This window comes from Uloborus diversus, chromosome 2 (assembly GCF_026930045.1).
Source record: "Uloborus diversus isolate 005 chromosome 2, Udiv.v.3.1, whole genome shotgun sequence".
In the NCBI taxonomy this organism is placed as follows: Eukaryota; Metazoa; Arthropoda; class Arachnida; order Araneae; family Uloboridae; genus Uloborus; species Uloborus diversus.
The window spans coordinates 44,510,733-44,530,220 of NC_072732.1; the positions used below are offsets into that span (position 1 = coordinate 44,510,733).

Genomic DNA, 19,488 nt, shown 5'->3' on the forward strand with positions numbered 1-19,488 from the left:
ACCTTTTAGAGCATATTAAACCTAAACTTTTTAAATAAAACAGTGTCTGCGTGAAACATCATTTGCATATGTTCTTTAAATGTACTATATTTGAGGTTCGATTTAAAAATGTTTTCTTCATAGATCAGCAATTTGCTTTATTAAGGCATTGATCACAATGCCACCCTAGGGTCCCTCGTACTGCTTTGTGGTTTTACAGTTTAATTAGTTGCAAAAAAAAAAAAAAAAACTGATCTGACGTATCCACAAAAAACAAGACTCGACCCCTCACAGAAACGTGCACTTCAGTTAGAAATGAAACGAATGATAAGACAATTAATAACTAATTAACGCACAAATGGAAGAATTATGCACGTGATGCAAAAAGTAGAATTGGTTATTAATTAGCTATAAATACTAAGCGTTTAAAAACACAATTAATATCATGCAAAATTGACATGCCAAGAGTTTAACAGTGGTGTGCTTGCATCATGATGGTTTGATGTTTCAGAAGGAGTTAAGACCATCAATTTGGTAACAACGATGAAATCATTTCCAAATTAATACAGCGATGCAAAGGCAAACATTAAAGCCCCTAGTTTGATCTATCACGATAGAAAGCAAGAACAATTTCTCATAAATTGATGCTGGAAATAATTTCTTTTAAGAATCAATAACATGGATTTCCTACCATACTATGCGTGACAACATATAACGTTCATAAATAACGAAGAAATAATTTAAACTTACTAAGACATACATCATTTAACTTACCTAAGTCAGAAATCACGTACATACCAAACATCGTTTCTTTCCACATGTACATAGTTTTAACACGGACAGCCGATACAGCTTGAATTAAAATTCCTATTCCTATTCAGAGTCACAACTGACTACAACTGTATTTATGTCGAGGACTGCATACTAAGTGCCTTGCCTCCATTATTTTATACACCGATAGATGGCAGCACCATCACCGGATCGAACAGTTAATGAGAATTTAGAACTAGTCCAGAAGCTAATAGCTACCTGGTGCTAGCACCCCCCAGAGGTATCGTTTCACTTGGAGGACATTGAGACCACGAGCATATTTAACGTCACCCAGTCCCCTTTAATGACGACGGTGGGTCTTCGACCATCGAGGTTCGAACCCAGGACCCTTCGGCCCTGAATCCGACACTCTACCGACCGGGCTACCACGGCCCCCTTGAATTAAAATACGCACTGAGGGTAGGTTAGGAAATACGGATTGGTCGCACCAATGCCACCGCAAGCGTTTGGAAACACAGTTATTCAACCGGGCTCTCATTAGAAAGTTACCAGTGACGTCATAAATGTAACCACGCAGCTTAACTTGTGAACTGTTTCCGAAAGCAGCCTGATGAACATGATCAAAAGAATTGAAATTCTAACTGATTGCAGAGATTCAAACCCAGAGCTTAAAAAGCTTGAGGCACGTGATCTACCGCGTATGTCACGAGGCAGCAAAAGTACACAAGTGTTTTATTAAAACAATCATATCTCCTTAAACCACTCAAATGCAGAAAAATTAATGTGAATTGAAAATTTAAGCGCAGTGCATTTGAAAATGATAAAATAAGGAAATAAATACAAAAATGGGTTTATTTATTTACTTATACAGAAATTTAACAGCTTCAACAACATAGAGGACTGCGTACAAAGCGCCTTGCCTCCAGACACACACTGGAACGATTTAAAACACAAGCTAAGGAAATAATATCCAAGGCCCCGGCGGTAATCAAACCCACGACCTCCGACTTACAAGACAAACCGACCTCTGGCTTAGAAGACAAAGCTTCTATCACGAGCCACGGAGGCTCCAAAAGAGAATTAATGATTAGCTGGAAAAATTCGTGATACAAGATGGCTAATACTTTCGTTTTTTCAAAATTGGAAAAGAAATGTCGGTTTTAACTATACACTATGCCGCCCGCCCTGTCTAGTGGTCAGTGGAGTTTGACTGCGACGGGGAGGTCTCGGGTTCGAATCCCGGCATGGGCATGGATGTACTTTCTCTCTCCTGTCCTTGTCTTTCCTTTGTGTGAATGTGTTGTTATGCTGTGAATGGTTGTCTACCCTACAAACGGGTCCTTATGACATGTGTGTACTGTGGAAGTCGGACTTCACACCAAATCACGGTGCAGTTGGGAAAGTCAAGCAGCGCACCTCAAATTGCCAGCCTAGCTGGCACACAACAACAACAACAACAATATGGGGGGGTCTCCGTAGCCGATCCGTGGGAAGCGCTTGCTCCGACAGTTGCCCGCGTGCAGTAAACGAGGTAGTGGGTTCGATCCCACCGTTGCTCTCGGTATTATTTCCTTGTCTTTGTGATGTAAATGTTTCCTGTGTGTTTTCCGAAGGCAAAGTGCCTAGTCCCCAGTCTTCTGTTGTATGTGAAGCTGGTTAGCTTCTTGTATCACAATAGTAACTTTGATATACATGAAGACTGCTTCGGTCAGGTAAGACTCATTTCAAATGAAATGAAAAAATATTATAGTCAAAACATTCAAAGTGACAATGTTACAAAAGATTATCAGTAGGATGTGTAATGTGATTATTTTACTGTTTGACCGACAGGTTGAAGTGAAGTAATTTTAACATCATCTCCAAGTGAACGAACTTGAAACACCTGGTAATTTTACTTTTCATTTCAGGTGACTAGAAGTTTTGTTAGGTGGAATAAACAGGTTAGTTATTCTTTACAGATATTGTTATAAAAATGATGAGTTTAACATATTAATACTTGTTATTTACTTGTGATGAATTTAGAAAAAAAGTGAAACAAAGCGTTTACGTTTTTGAAGAAAAAAAGTGTAACATTATTTGTCAAAAGTATTCGAAATCTTTGTACATAAATGCGTTGTTTTGCATATGTGTAGTATGAAATCATTTATGCAAAAATGTAAGACATTGTTTCAATTCTTCATAATGAATTAATGCAATTAAATATACGTTGTCAAATATGTATACTCTATACGTTACGTAGTATCAAAGTATTTCTACTTTTCTTTATGATATTTTCAAATTGCTGGCACATTTTACAATTTAAGCATCCTAATATTTTGAATTTATATGTATATTTATTTTCAATGAAGCTCATAATACTGCGATAAATATGGGAATTGCAGCAATGGGGTTATATAACGTTATTACTTTATTTAATCGAAATGTGTGTACACATATCAAACACAATCAAATATTACACGTACTTTCCGTTGAAATAAATACGTTCATTGCATTTTTATACGCGTTCTGATAAGATATTTCGCCGGAATATTTTCTGTTGCTTTATTAATAATTTTGCTTGCAGAATCTTAAATATTGCTAAGTTAGTTATCAGGTTCAAGGGCTCTTTGCAAATAAGTTCTTTGCTTAAACTCATGCGTAGCATCTATTAAGAAATTGTTGTTTTATGTCTCGTCTTTTAGGAACTATTATCGTGAATTGTCTAAGCTAGAAGTAATGTTGTCAAGGCGTGAACCCTTCAAGATCATAAGATTTGCAATAGAGCGTGGACACTTGTTTTTAATACATAAAGCAATTAAATGGAAACGCAAATAACATCTATATCAAGTTTTGTGAAAGTTGTTATAATAGATTTCATAGGAGAGGTGTGCCTACGTGGTCCATTAAACATGCAAAACTTCGACAATTTTTCAAAATTAGATTAATTTTTTATTTATCCGAGAAGTGTTTGGATAAGTATTGACGTTACTTACATTTAATCTTCAAGTAAAAAGTCATCTTGAATAAACGTAGAAGCATGATACTATGCGACAATTTCAATAGATGAACTTTAGTTACACGGTAATTTCATTTTGAAAAACGTCATATTTGTAAACATGTCTTATATTAGGATTATGATGTTTCATCATAATTAATTAACGAATACAAATAATGAATTATTTGTATTCGTTTATTTATAAAAATTTGGCCTTTGGAGGGACATACCTGTATCCCATGGTTCTTAAAGGGTTAACAAAAGCGGATTGTTATCTCCGACATTCTACACTAGCTATTAGTTTCAGTCTTTTGTATGAGAACTATTCTGCCGTGATCAGATAAAGAGCAGTAACAGCAATTTTTCATTTCATATGTTTTGTTAGCTTTTTTTTTTTTACAAGCTTGCTTAGTTGGTTTGCATTGAAAAAAAGAGCGAAAAAAGATCTTATTTTTTGTTTGACATAATTGTTGACATATTGTTGACATTTTCCTATTGTTAATACTGCATTCAAAACGCCTCATTTCTTCAGATACTGCCGTTAAATAAACTTGATGCCAGACTCAAGTTCAATAGTACCAGGAGCAGATCCATAGAGGGGGTCATGTGGATAATAATCCTCCCCCTCCCTTAAGTGACCAAAAAATAGCTCAAAACTGTTTTAGGAATATTTAGAAAACAATATTTCAGACCCCTCATTTATGCCTAAATATAACTTTTATGTTATGACACCCTCCAAAATCAGACGCTGGATCCATCCTCGTGGAAGACTATGAGGAAAAATGGTTTTAAAGCTTGATTAAATCATTTTCAATTCTCATCTCTATTTAGTGAAATGATTACACCCTGCGACGCTGCCGGACACAAACTATTTATGAACGAGAGAGACAGCGATATTTCCATCAAGGTGGAGTGGGAGGGCAACCGGTGGCACTTCCCTGCCCACAGCCTCGTCCTGTCAGCGATGAGTGAAGTGTTCCGCATCATGTTCCACATCGACATGGAAGAAAAGAACAACAAAGAGGTCGTCATCGTAGATAGCAGTCCACTGGCTGTGAAGCAGTTTTTGAAGTAATAATTTCATCATTTAGTTTGTATATTTCTTGGGTCTCCTGCTCACTAAGCGGTTAGTTGAATCAACTTTTCAAAAAGTTGCCTGTTAGCTAGTTAACTGGAATTTTTCGCTGTGTTCACACGAGGAGGAGTTGAATCAACTTTTCTTCTCGAATGAAAAGGGAACATAAAAGAAGTAATTTCATATCCCACAACACTGGACTAAGCCGAATTGATTCGAGCATCTGTTCCACGACGATGTTTAAATTGAACTGAGTTGACTCAACTAGTTTATTCGTGCGTAGAGCAAACGCTTGGCAATGTCCTTTTAGTTGATTCAACTCATCGGGATGAGAATGGTAGTGGCACATGTGTCCGAGTTCACTGTCGTGTTAAAGATTCCAGGCGATTACAGTAGACCCTTGTTTTACGCGGGTTTATTTTACGCGGTTTCGATTACACGCGGTTTAAGATTTGACACCTTTATTTTATTTTACGCGGATGAGTTTCGATTTTACGCGGATGCGAAAATCGAAATGCTTTCAAGATCCCAACTCCTGAAATCCGCGGATGCTTTGAAAATATTCACTCCTGAGATTGTAGATGACAAGTAATAAACTGCATTTTGACGTGCTAACTAGCGAGCTTGGCTTCTGGGGGCATTTTTTGCGATTGGTTGTAGAGCACTTTTCAAAAGTAAAGTTATTAAACTCGCACAACTTAGAATTCACAGGAAGAACTTTTAAAAGTGGCAAGCCAATGAGAACATCAATGATACACAACCAAAAGCTTTCACTGAAAATTTTGAGCAATTCCCTGGACAATGACAAATGATCTGATTTATTAGTGAAGGAAGATCCCGTCGTGGATATTAAGCGAATGATCATGGAAGCGTTAATGCCCCACATCGAACTACAGAGAATTTTTTTTATTGTATGCCTAAGAATAACATAAAAAGCTCTTTTTAATAAGCACTAAGTTAATTCATGTTTTCTTTATACATGTTGCGCGTATGTATTGGAATAAGTACACATTAAATTTATTATATACATTTATCTATCACTAGAATGGATTATTTTTTCTTCTACGGAACCTAACCCCTATGTTAACACTCTTATTAAGTCGCAATTTATACGGTTTCATTTTACGCAGCATTTCCGTGGAGCGTAATCCCGGCCTAAAACGAGGGTCTATTGTACTTTATTTTCTTGCTTGGTTACACTTCCTAATAACCACGCTCTCAAAAGTTGACTCAACTAAAATGCTGTGTGAAGGGAGCCTAAGTAATCTCATAATAAATTCAGTCTAAACTAGGAATTGAAAATGGAATGAAACTTTTTAACAGCCAAAATAGTTGTATATTTCAGAAAAGTGTATTAAGCCTAAGTTGGTTATTTAAAAAAAGAAAAAAAAACTTTGTGGTAATTTATACATATACCTCGATAACAGTGATAGGAGATCTAGGGAGACTTGACCAAATTTTTGGTTTTTTATTTTCTATTTTATTTGTAGAATAGTTAGAATGAAATGAAAAATATGCATATAAATAGATTGTCATTTTGGGCATTATTATGGCTAAAAATAATAGCATAATGGTACAAAAAATTATATTCATCACATCTGCAAATGGGTTAAATGTCCCTAGAGCTAGGGAGATTTGATCCAACACCTAGTGAGACATGACCCTTCGCATGATAGAAGACTCCTAGAAATTGAAATCCAAAACGCAGGTTTTATGGTGTTTTTTGCTGTAATAAGTGATGCTTGAAGTGAATGAACAAATGTTCACTCTCTAGGTGAAATATTACAGATTTTTTAAAAATTAATCCCATAGCACATCAGCAGAAAAGCAGAAGTCTAATTCAAAACTTCATCAGTTAAGACCTTAACAATATTTCAGTTATTTTATTAAGAAGCAAATCCTTGGGCTTAAAGATCATTAGTATTTTAGTTATTTGTCAAATAAAAAATTTTTATTAGGTCAAAATATTTTAGTTATTTTTTAAGAGAAAAACAACCACCCCCCCTCATATTCACAATATTAAAGTTATTGCTTAAATAAAAGCAAATCATTAAGGTTTAAATCACAATATTTTAGCTCTTCATAAACAAAAATTCATTGAAAAAACATCACATTATTCTTTGAGTCAAGTCTCCCGAGTTAGCTTGGGTCAAAGCTAACTAAATAGCTTTTTCTTGTTTACTTTAACTTTTTAGCAACTTAAAAGGAGACGGCACGACCGTGGGGTCGGAGATTCGCGTCAATTTTTTTTGTGGTGAAAGAGGACCTTTAGTACCTTACGTGGCTAAAGTAATACGACGCAATACTCAATTATGAGAAAAATCGATTTAAAGTCGCCATGCATTCTCCTAGGCGCCTTATAAGTTTAAAATGTCAGTCTTTTGACGAGCCGCCGCTATCCTAGTTGGTTAAGGCGCGATATTGGGCTCCAGAGTTAGTACGATCAAATCCCACTCTGGACGCTTCTCTCTCTTTTTACTTCCTTTTACAAAAAAGGAAGTATTGTATTCGCGAAAAAATTTTCACTCAAAAATCGCCCTTAATTTCCATTTTGCTCACCCCCAAATGAATGTTGAGTTTTTTTTTCGATTCGACCACATGCGGAAAAGTGCCTAAGAATGTATAGACACGCGAAATATCCATTTTGACCATCACCGAGGTAATTACAACGACTTTTCTCGTGACGTCTGTATGTATGTGCGTATGTGTGTATGTGCGTATGTATCTCGCATAACTCAAAAATGGTATGTCCTAGAAAGTTGAAATTTGGTACATAGACTCGTCTAGTTGTGCACCTCCCCTTTTGGTTGCTTTCGGATGTTCCTAAGGGGGTCTTTTGCACCTTTTTGGGGGGAAATCATTGTTAATATCAATGCAAACTTAAGTGGTGTTATAATTTGGTAAACACTTGGTGACGTATCGCCAAGCTTTTGGTCGCCAAGTTTTTTCGCCAACTTGGCGACGATTTTTTTTTTTTAAATAACTTGGTATTAACTTGGCCACCGATGGAAATATTTAGAGAGTTAATCATTGAATCACATTATTTTTATTTATTTTTGAAAGTACAGTAATTCATTTTCAAAATTATTTTTTGGCAACAGGGGAAAAACAAACGATTTCTTTTTTCTTACTTTTTTTTTTTTACTTAAGTATTATTTTCCCGAAAGAATTTTCACTCAAAAATCAACCTTAATTTCCATTTTGCTCACCCCCGAATGAATGTTGAGTTTTTTTTTTTTTTTTTTTTTTTTTTTCAAATCGACCACATGGATAAGTGCCTAAGAACGTATAGACACCCGAAATATTCATTTTGACGATTCCCGAGTTAGTTACAACGAATTTTTTCGTGACGTCTGTACGTACGTATGTATGTATGTGCGTATGTACGTATGTGCGGATGTGTGTATGTGCGTATGTATGTCGCATAACTCAAGAACGGTATGTCCTAGAAAGTTGAAATTTTGTACGTAGACTCCTAGTGGGATCTAGTTGTGCACCTCCCCTTTTGGTTGCATTCAGATGTTCTTAAGGGGGTCTTTTGCCCCCTTTTGGGGGAAATCATTGATAATTTTGATGTAAACTCAAGTGGTGTTATAATTTGGCGAACACTTGGCGATATATCGCCAGTCTTTTGATCGCCAAGTTTTGTCGCTAACTTGGTGACAAATTTGGCGATTTTTTTTAAGTTTTAAATCTGGTTTCAATTTGGCCACTGTTGGTGATATTTAGAGAGTAAACTATTGAATCACATTAAAATTACCAATAATGGGAAAATGACATGAAATTGGAGTAAAAGGAAGTCATGTGATTCACACATCAGCTCGTTTTTTTTTTTGCTATCACAACAATTAGTGGTAACGCTTTTCACCCCTTTTTTTCTTTCTGAAATTTAATATGGCTAAAGATCGCAAACTTTTTCATTCACTGAAAAACATTCCTGCTCGTTATTCTGAACGGTTTGTTTTGCTTAGTAAAGGTTTTTGACATGTGGTCCCCTTACGGTTATAAGGGACATCTGCTCATAAGACATTCGGATCTCTTTTTTTTTTGTTTTGTTATCACAGCAATTATTGAAATATAATTTATTTTCCCTTCATAATTTTTAAAAATTTATTTATCATTTTTTTAAAAATTTTCTTTTTCTTCCGGCAAAACAATTTAAAGCAATTTATATTTTTCATTCTAAAGTATGTGAGGAAAAACATTGAGTTTTTAATGAGAATAACCAAGTCATTTAGGAAAAATTCATTTTTTTTAATGATTATGTACAAAAACCGCAGTGGTAGTTATCATAGAAACAAACAAAGCAATAATTTTTGCGACATCTTGCGCAACAAATGAAAGCGTATTTCTTACAATTGCAGGGAATTTTCAATATATCAGTAGAAAAACATACCTCATTAACGTTCATGAAAATATTTCAAATAGTGGATAATTTAGACGCAAACCAGGCGTATTGAATCATGTCTTGGAATATGAGTGACGATAATTGATGGTGAATAATTGAATTAATTTTTATACAATCTTCCCGGGAATTAATTTCTCTATTTTGCTCTAACAACTCGCTGCAATTTTGCAAGCGCTTTATGAAATTTTTGACTTGTCTGTAGAAGTAAACATCCCAAGGTTGCACCAAGGAAGTGCATTGTACATGGATTCTTTGGGAATTTCCTCTCCTCTTCCAGAACAGCTAGCAACTTCTTCAGCCAACATTTTTAATTTTGATTGTACGATAACTTTGCGTTTGATGGAATAGACACGTAGGTTCACGTTCACCACGAAATAGAAAAAATAACTGCAGTGCAATTCTCACAGGGTCGCGCAGTCTTATGAGCAGATGTCCCTTATTTAAGGGGACCACAGATCAAAAACCTTTGCTAGGCAAAACAAACCGTACAGAATAACGAGCAAGAATGTTTTTACGTGAATGAGAAAGTTTGTGATCTTTAGCAAAAATAAATTGCAGAAAGTAATATAGGGGTGAAAAGCGTTACCACTAATTGTTGTGATAGCAAAAGAAAAAAAATAATAATAACAAAAAAATAAATAAAAAAATATAAAAAAATAATAAAAAAGAGAAAAGGGTACAGAGTAGGATATGATCGTGCTATCGTTGGAGTACAATATCGCGCCTTAACCAACTAGGCTAGCGGCGGCTCGTCAAGAGATTGATATTTTAAACTCATAAGGGGCCTAGGAGACTGCATGGCGACTCAATCGATTTTTCTCATAATTTTCTGAATATTGCGTCGTATTACTTTAACCACATAAGGTACTAAGGGTCCTCTTTCACCACAAAAAAAAAAAAAAAAAAAGCAAATCTCCGACCCCACGGTCGTGCCGTCTCTTTGTTAGATAAATAAAATCAAAATCATTAGTCCTAAATCATATAATGTTATCTATTCAAAAATAGAAATTCATTGAAAAAACATCACATTAAACAAAAACATACAATTCGTCTTTGTACCAAGTCTCTCTAGTTTGTGTGTGTGTGTGTTTTTTTTTATTTGAGTTGCATCACTTATGTTACCGACAAGATTGTCTAGCTTCGAGATCACTGCCTGAGGCAAGAAAACAGAACACAATTTTGTCTGCATCCTTTCTTTAAATAGTCAATTCTTTGATTTTGGGTTGAAAGAAACGAATATGCAAATGATGTTTGTTTTAATTAGCTCACAAAAGCCCAGCGGCGGAAATGCACAACCGCCCCTTGATTTGAAGGTGAATTGAAAAAGAAAAAAAATCCTGTACAATAAATATAATTGAATAGGTCCTGTCTCGATAAATTTTTTATTTTTCAGAAAGCAGAGGTTGCTTTTAGAATATTTCTGTAAAGGTTTCCCTCTCAATAGTTTCTTGCACGTCAAAGGAGCATTGTTGGACTATTATACTATATAATACTGCTGGACTATTACCTCTTGCAATAGTCCAGCAGTATTTGGCGAGCATTAACTCTGCTGAATGACTCATATCTGCGATTCGTGGCAGATATATCTTGGTGAAACCTTTTCCCATATTCCTCGCTCACAAATATACAGTTTTTAGAAAAAAATATCCTGGAGGAAGGGGATTTTCAGAGACGTATATTGCATCAATCCTCACCTGTTGGAGTTGTTTGACTAACTATTTTCAGTTCTCGTCATCTCAGCTGCTTAAAAATACTTGTAACACACCCTTAAAGGTTTCTAAAGTGTTGTTCTCTGCCCCTCTAAAATTTTTATCGAAGACAGTGATCTTCATAGTTGTGCTTATTTGAAGGGCCGTTAAATATATCTCATCAAAAACATCCCTGTTGTAAAAATTTCCCCGCCAAGAAAACCTGTAACTTTTCCGCACAAAAAAGAAAACCTGCATCCTAAACCCAAAAACCCTCAGTCATAAAAAGTTATGATATCTAGTTTGCTCGCCAAGTATCTGCCAAACCATTATCCTCCCTCTTCTCCTTTTTCATCACATCTACTTCCATTAGAACCTCCTCCCACCTTCAACTCCTCAGAAATATGTTCATTTTGCGAGAATTGGGCGGTTTAAATTTTATTGCAATCCTTGTATCTTCTCTGTTGCAAAGAAAACTTCTTGGATAATAAAATAGTATATTTTAAATTATGTTGTTTTCGAGTATTTTACAACTTCGCAATAAATTCTATTACAGTTTCTTTATTTGACAGATTATTCAACATTTTCATGTAGGTTTCTTTAAATGTTTTACAGCTTGAGGGCTATTTTAATCTAGCTTTTCACTTTTTGTTTAATTACATTTTTTCTTAAATCATGGATTATTTTAGGTTTTATGGGATAATTTTAATTGTGTGTGTTTGGTGATTTATCTTTTTCTTGATAGAAGTCTTTGTCTTGTTTAATACCTAGTTTTGTTTAAAAATTCATTTAAAAAACGTTACAACGCATGTTATCACCAAGCAAAAAAAAAACTAAGTCATTAAATATTTTAAATTTGAATGTGTCAGAAGATCTATACAACTTTACTCGATGTCAAATCGCGGATATCCCAAATTTAACACAGCGAATGCGCATGTTGCGCCCGGACTAAGCTCATTAAAAGTCTTGCTTAAATTAATTGCAAAATTTTTTTCAGCTAACAAATTACTGCAAAGCACGGATATCCATACACGTATTTCATATATTTTCAACTCATTATGTGTTGTTTGTGAAAAATCCATTAATTTAGAAAATAAGCAAACCAATAAAAAAGTGCTATTTTTCGCTTTCAATTAAAAAGTTATATGTGCCGTATTCATATGCGTACAGTTTCATATAATTTGTCACGTAAAATATTGTAATGGTTTAACCCTAATTTCGCGCCGACATTTAAAATTTCTCCCTCCATAAATATATCAAAACTGAAAAACAGGAGGAAGGAAATTTCGTATCGGCAAAACTTTGGGGGGGGGGGGGGGGAGGACAGCATTCTAATCTTATTCATTAATTTGTTTCTCTGCTTAAGAATAAACAAACAACATAGCTCGTTGGGCTTTCTGTTTTCATATTCTAAGTCTGCGCGCATGCGCAGTCGCTGTGGCAAATTTGTGATATCCGCGATTTAACGTCTAGTTGCAACTGTTGGATATGTTTTAGTCTTGATTGAATTTCGTTTCCTAAGACAACTTTTGGAATAACTGTTAGATCTGTTCTAACCTTGCAATTGCAGTCCGAGATAAACAAACCCTATGAGCTGAGAGTAAGTACATAAGAATTTAGGGAAAATTAGTGATTTTCAAACTTCAATTACTCCGGCCCATAATGTCCCTGGGGTTGAATTTTTGTATATGTTCTCAATGGCCCCCCCCAAGAATATGTATACAAAAAATCATTACCGTAGCCCCCCGGGGGGCTGTGATAGAACTCCGGGAAGGTACAATTTGGGGGAGTAAAAGCGTGGGGGTAAGGGGAGGGGGGGGTCAAATAGCACAAAAGGCACATCAGTAGGGCACAAGGAATGTGTGTGCGAAATTTCAGCTTGATTCCTTTTTTCGTCTGGGCTGTAGCCCTGTCAAAGAAAGCGAAAACTTTTTTGAACAGCGATTTTATAACTTTAATACCTCCTCCCCCTAATGGTCCAGGGGATTGTATTTTGGTTTACGGCGTCAGGGGCCACTAGAGATTGAGTGTACCAAAAATCAACTCCGGGGGTCTTCATGGGGCTGAGATACAGAGGGGTGAAAAACCCAAAAAACCCCAACTTGTTCTGTCGTGTAATCTTGATCTTGGTCGTTTTTATTTTCTTTCGTCTTTGGCGGTGGATTTGCTTCTGTTGGCTGCTGATGTTTGGTTTCCTTGGCGGGGCGGGACGCTCTCGCGTCCCGTGATACCCTCCTTTTCCTTTGTTTTATTTTATCCTAGAAATTTCCCTATAAGGGTAGTGGAAAATTGTCTTCATAGCATAATAACTAAAATTAAAAGTAAAAAAAAAAAAAAAAAAAAACCGACTGAGTCGTAAATGTAGAATTAAGAGGGAAAATTGAAAATCCTTTTAAAAGCCTTATACTATAAAGATCAATTAGACGTATTTTATTTAACTAACATAAACTGGCAACAGATAAAAATTTTAAATCATTGCTTTTAATTTCCTTGTCGACCAAAAATGAATTTGGTTACAAATCGCTTGAATAAAGACTTTGCCGTATTTAACATCCTGCTTTAAAAAAACATTATAATTCGAATTCTATGTAACATGGGAGTTCCAAACACATGCTATCAAACGTAAAAAAAAAAAAAAAAAAAAAAAAAAAAACTTTATTTTGGTGCTAAATTTTAAAAATTTTAAATATATTTTCACTGCAAAAATTGCGAAAAACCTTTTCGAAGTCTTTAATATCATCGTTAACTAAAGTCATCCAAAGACGCAATCTAGCTAAGAACACTCACGATCAACTCTCCTTTCGAACAAAAATTTTTTTTCAACATCGGTCCATCCATTTAGGGGCTAGAGTGCCACAGACAGTACAGATACACGCACACACACAGACACGTCAAACTTATAACCTCCTTCCTTTGCGTGTCGGCAGGAACGGAAGCAGAAAACACTTTTTTATCTACTAAAGACTCCTTTTGGACATTACTCTCCCCGAAATTTAAACTACTTGAAGTCCGTTTTGTTTTATGTAATAAGATTTTCTATCTTCATCAGGGGTTGAAGTTCAAAAGACGGTCAGACCCGTGTGAAATACTTCTATATGCCAGGCGAAAATTAACATCAGTGAGATTTTATTTCCCCATTTGGCTCTGTATCTTGAAAACAAGAACTACTTTAAACTTTCATAGTGAATTTCGTGTTAAGGCGAGACAAAATGCTTCAATAGTTACTAATTTTGAGCCCGCTGCATTTTGGCGATGAGTAGTCTATGCTTTAGTTTGCCCATACTTTTTTTTTTTGTATCATACATAATTTGGGTTGAAGTTAATAGTACCTTTGAAGGAATCGTATTTGCTATTTTTATTTTAGAGTCTCTTACTTTAAACATACAAGTATATTATTTTTTGTTTCACAAAATTATTTCCGGTTCTGAGTACGTTGAAGTCTATTCCTGTATGTACTGATAGATAAAATTATTTTTACGTTAAATGTGGCCCTTAATCTCTCTGAAATAAGCATCAAGTGCTTACAACTAAGATTATTTTTGAACTATGCTAAACAGTGTTGACGTTGAGGCCTTCCTCCCTTGTCACCAAGTGTCACACATCACCTTAACCCCTCAACGTGTCACGCTAGATTATATGAACAGATTGTTATAAAAATGTTTTTCTTTAACCAAACTATGTGATGTCACACTTCATGTCTTCCCCTCCTCCCATGTCCCTAACTGTCGTAACTTCCCTTAAAGAGTGACAACATTTACGAACGACCTCTGAGAAGGGTTAGGGAAAACAAAAACAAAAAATAACAAAGACCGCACATGGCCGGCGGGTTGAATCATCCTCTCTGGAATTTTTTCATCGTGCTGATTTTATTTTCAATTTAATTAAGTTTACTAGCCGACCCGGGGGATGCATTTGCGCTCGACATTTATAGCCCTGCTGCAAAAACTCTATGCAAAAATTCATATTTTCCAGGTAGAAAATTGCAGAGCTCAATAACTCATGAACCACTATCTGTCAGGAACCACCGTCTTGGATGATTTTAAATTTAAAAGGCATGGTACATCTTTCGACAGTGGGTATAGAGTTTGTCATTAGCCAGCACTCTAAGCTTTAAAAATGAGGGTTAAATCATGGGATTTGATAAAGAAATAAGGAAGATCACGCGGACGGATAGAGAAACAGGCTAGAGAAATAATATATAAGATGAAGAAAAATTGAAGCAAATTGACTTATTGAATGAAACAGGAAGATCTTAACGCATCAAAAAGTAATTGATGGAAAAACAAAATTGAGACACGAAAAGAAAAAAGCTATAGAAATAAAATTTATAGACATTTCAGTTAAATGTTCCAAAACTCCTAAGAGAAGTAGGATAAATCCTGACGACTCGAAATCATGTAGCAATGGGTTGTTGGAAATGGTTTAAAAACCCGAGACATTTGAGATATGCTAGGAGTGTCCCAGACTGTTTGGAGTTCCATCCGCCAAAAGTGTGAGGTGTGCGTGGTAGCCGGTGGAAAAAACCTTCGAATACTTTGACCCATGTACCTTTTGCTTTTTTATGTGTAAAATTAAAAAGATTTTTCACTTACGGTATCTTTTATGATACTTCTGTGTACATCACCGCTTTAGGAAAGCCTTTCCGACCACGCATTGCTATATGAGTTCAAGTCGTCAGGATGCACCCTACCCTCATAGGCGTTCTGAACCGTTTAAATGAGACACCCTGTATACTTCTAATTAGTGGGTGAAAATATACACTTTACGCTTTGTTGGTAATCACAATCTCACGAATTTTTGTCTTTGGTTGTAACCTTACAGCCTAATATATCCTTATTCTTTGCAGATACTTGTACACGGGCATTATCAACTGTAGTGAATGGACGGAAGAGGTGAATGTGCTGAAAATTGCACACAAGTATGGTGTCCAAACTCTTATCAACCAATGTGAAAATCATCTTGTCACAGATATCACCATCTCCAACGCCTGCGCTTTGCACGATCTTGCTGTCATGTACAATCTGCTCCGCTTGAGGAGTGAGACAGAGTATTTTATTTTGGAAGTTGGCTTCATCGTTTCATGCACGGAAGGGTTCCTCAGTATGAAGGCCAAGTCATTGGAATACTTCTTAAATAGCTATAAATTCAATATGGAGAATGAAGCAATAGTACTGAAAAGTTTGAAAGAATGGGCAAAAAACGAATGCTCAAAAAAGTAAGAATTTTAATTGAAGTATGAAGTAATTTGCAGTAAATTAAAATTCAATGCCTTCAAGTGATACTTTGTTGTTTTCTTTTACGTAAATATCTCAAAAACAGGCATTTTTTTGAAATCTTAAATATATCATAGGCAAGTACTGATGTCTTCGTACAAAGATTTCGTCTGCTTGTTTGCATAATCATATGCAATGTTGAATTACGACTGCATCAATATTCAAAAATCGATTCATTGAACTGCGTGAGGCTTTTTTTTTTTTGACCAATCACGAATTGCTAAATCACCTTATCTGATTGAAAATGGCGTTCCGGGTCACTTTTGAGGTTCACCGTCCTCCGCGCGAGGGTATTCCTAATGGGTGATGGCGTCCCTATTCAACGGAACCGACTTTATTTACACCCGACTCGTTCGACTTCAGGCAAAGACAGCGTCTAGTCTCTAGCATTCATTTGAATTTTGACGTCTTGAATTCAAATTATGTTTTTCGCAATTATGATTGCGATAGGAGACATTTGTAGAAACAAGAAATCCAACGAGTAGGGTCCAATCACAATTCGTGATTTAAAAAAAAAAATGAATTCAAGACATCAAAATTCAACGTCAATGTCGGACTGAATGTTATTTATTTGTGTGTTCGAATCCACTTATATCGGCTTCGCTCCCGAACTAAGTCATTTAAAAAGAAAACGATTCCAATAAGGGTATGGATAGATTTTCCCTCCGACTGTATATCCCGCGATTTCCACAGGTACTGAAAGCGTATCAAAAATTTCCCTCACATTTGATGCTATTTTCACGTTTGAGATTTTTTACGTATATAACATTTTCCCGCTATTTCATGCAATGTTCATTTTCGGCAATATGTGTCTCAAGTGACAACTGTCAGTTTTAAAGTCACATATCTTTTATTTCAATCATGAGTCTCACAGTGTATTGTTTGTTGTTCAACCCCCCCCCCCCAAAAAAAAAAGAAAAACAGCTCGAGTATGGTGCAAAGATTACGAAGTAGGGTTTTGTCCACAACCGCATTTGTAGATTTATCTTTCTTCTTCAAGGATTAGGCATATAGCCTGTTCCGCCTTCTTGGTCGCCCCCCCCCTGGTCGGTTATCCTTCTTGGTCGCCCCACCGCTTCCTGGGCCTACCACGGTCTCGTTTTCCCCTTGGTCTGTAATAAAAGGCAGCTCTTGGAAGTCTCCCTCGTGCCATACGTCGAACATGGTTTTTCCAATCGTTACAATGTTCCGTAATTTTTTCATTGAGGCTGAATATCTGTAATTCCCTTCGAATCGATTCATTCCTTATTTTGTCTAGGATAGTGCAGTTCTTCAGTGATCGCAAATACTTCATCTCTGCTATTGAGTTCTACTAGTTTCTTGACTGTTCAAAGTCCATGTTACAGAGCCGTATAGTAAGGTTGGCACCGCCATAACCTTATAGAACTTCAGTTGTGTGTCTTTTCTCGTTTTTCCCTTTAGGGTTCTTGTAAGGGTTCCACATAAAGTTTTGAAACCTATGTAGTTTGTTTTGGACATCATTGTCGTGGTCAAAGGTGATGTCACATCCTAGGTAGTTGAAGTGCTTCACCTGTTCAATAATTCTATTATCAATAACAATTTTACTTCTAATTGGCTCTTTACCCCTGAATGACATTGTTTTAGTTTTCGGGATTGAGATCTTCATATTATATTCTTGGCATATCTTGTGGAGTATGTAGGTGGATCTTTGAAGATCGTCTTCATTTGACTGGATAATAATCTGGTCGTCAGCAAAGAGTAATGTATTAAAATAGGTTGACATATTTAGGTTAATACCAGCATTAACTAATGCTTTCCAAGTACGCAGGATATCATCAATATAAATATTGAAACGGGTTGGGGATAAACCACAGCCTTGACGTACTCCTTGATTAGTTTTGATTTTTTCTGTATCGATCAGTATGTCTGTATTTTGATAAAGAGACTGATAGGACTGGATTAGATGTTTAGGAATGCCTCTTTTTTCCATTATAGACCACAGTTTCTCTCTATCTACACGATCAAAAGCCTTTTCATAGTCAATAAAAATCATGTTTTTCTAGATTAAATTCTCGACGCTTCTCAATTATTTGTTTTACTACAAACACATCATCCATACATGATCTGTCTTTCCTGAATCCAGATTGTTCCTCTAGAAGTAATGGATCCACAATCGTCAGTAGCCTATTGTTAATTATCTTACTGTATAATTTATAGGTGCTATTAAGTACGCTAATACCTCTGTAGTTCCCACAGCAATTTCTATCTCCTATTTTGAAGATAGATATAATTTTACTAGTTTTCCAGTCCGTGGGAATCTCACAATTGTTCCAGCAAATATTAAACAGATGGAGCAGTTTTTCATGCAGTAAGCTTTCTCCATATTTTAGGAGTTCCGCGTTCAGGTTGTCAGTAACCACAGCTTTCCTGTTTTTTATACTCTTCAATGCCTCCTGAAGCTCATCCATTTCGATGTAATCTATGTCTTAATCTATTGTTCCGATATCAATTTCTATAGCTCCAATTGGGCTATACCAGAGGTTTCTGTAATGCGCAATCCATTCTTTCGTTTTAATGATATTAATGTCTGCATTGTCTCTCTCCTCCTTGTTCAAAGATTTATCTTTCTGAACTTTATTTTCCCTCTCCCCAGTAGTAGAAATTAAGGACAGTATCCGCAAAATTTCAATTTTTCACATTTTTGATTTTCTGTTTTCTATTGTATTTTAGCTTTATTTTACGAGCTTGCTTATTTGGTTTCCTTCTAAAATAAAGAGCGAAAAAAAAAGTTAAATTTCCAACATTTTGCTATTGTTAGTATATGTAGATCCAAAACGCGTTTCTTCAAATACGACTATATAAAAAAAAATCATTTCTGCAGAGTCTGCGCTTTACCTTTCCACGACAGTCTAATTCCATTTGTGAGAATAATAATAAATATATTTCCCAATCAGTTTTGATATAGTAATTGCGTACATTTTGAAGTAATGAGCAGTCAGTGTTTATGAATGTTTAGGACTTCGTTTCATTCGTTCCTAAACCATCTATTTTTAACTAAAGAAACCTCATTATTGGCTTCTTTTAGATTCAAAAACTTTTGTACTTTCGGTAATTTTAAATTCCCAGTCAGTGCCCTAAATTCAGAACTTTAATAAATTTAAATACATTTCATGCTTTTAACATCTTGTCACTTTTAAATGAATAATTTATGAGTATTCGAGGAGCATAAGGAATTTCCATCCGAGTTTTGGATTCTCAAAGTGCACGAAGGCATTCTTCAGGATTCATTAAAATTTTTGTAAACTGTTTTTATATTCACAGCATTTGATTTTTATGATTTTGAGAAAAATAGGCATTTT

At 35.6% G+C, this 19,488-nt stretch overlaps 1 protein-coding gene across 1 annotated transcript in view; it reads left to right on the forward strand.

The window, feature by feature from the left end:
• Positions 1-2,442: 2,442 nt before the first annotated feature.
• Positions 2,443-19,488, forward strand: part of LOC129216284 (uncharacterized) — a 34,228-nt gene continuing 17,182 nt past the window's right edge. Inside the window, exons 1-3 of the mRNA XM_054850494.1 lie at positions 2,443-2,462; positions 4,556-4,795; positions 15,742-16,110. Coding sequence (XP_054706469.1) covers positions 2,443-2,462; positions 4,556-4,795; positions 15,742-16,110 — 629 coding nt within the window. The remainder of the gene's footprint in view (positions 2,463-4,555; positions 4,796-15,741; positions 16,111-19,488) is intronic.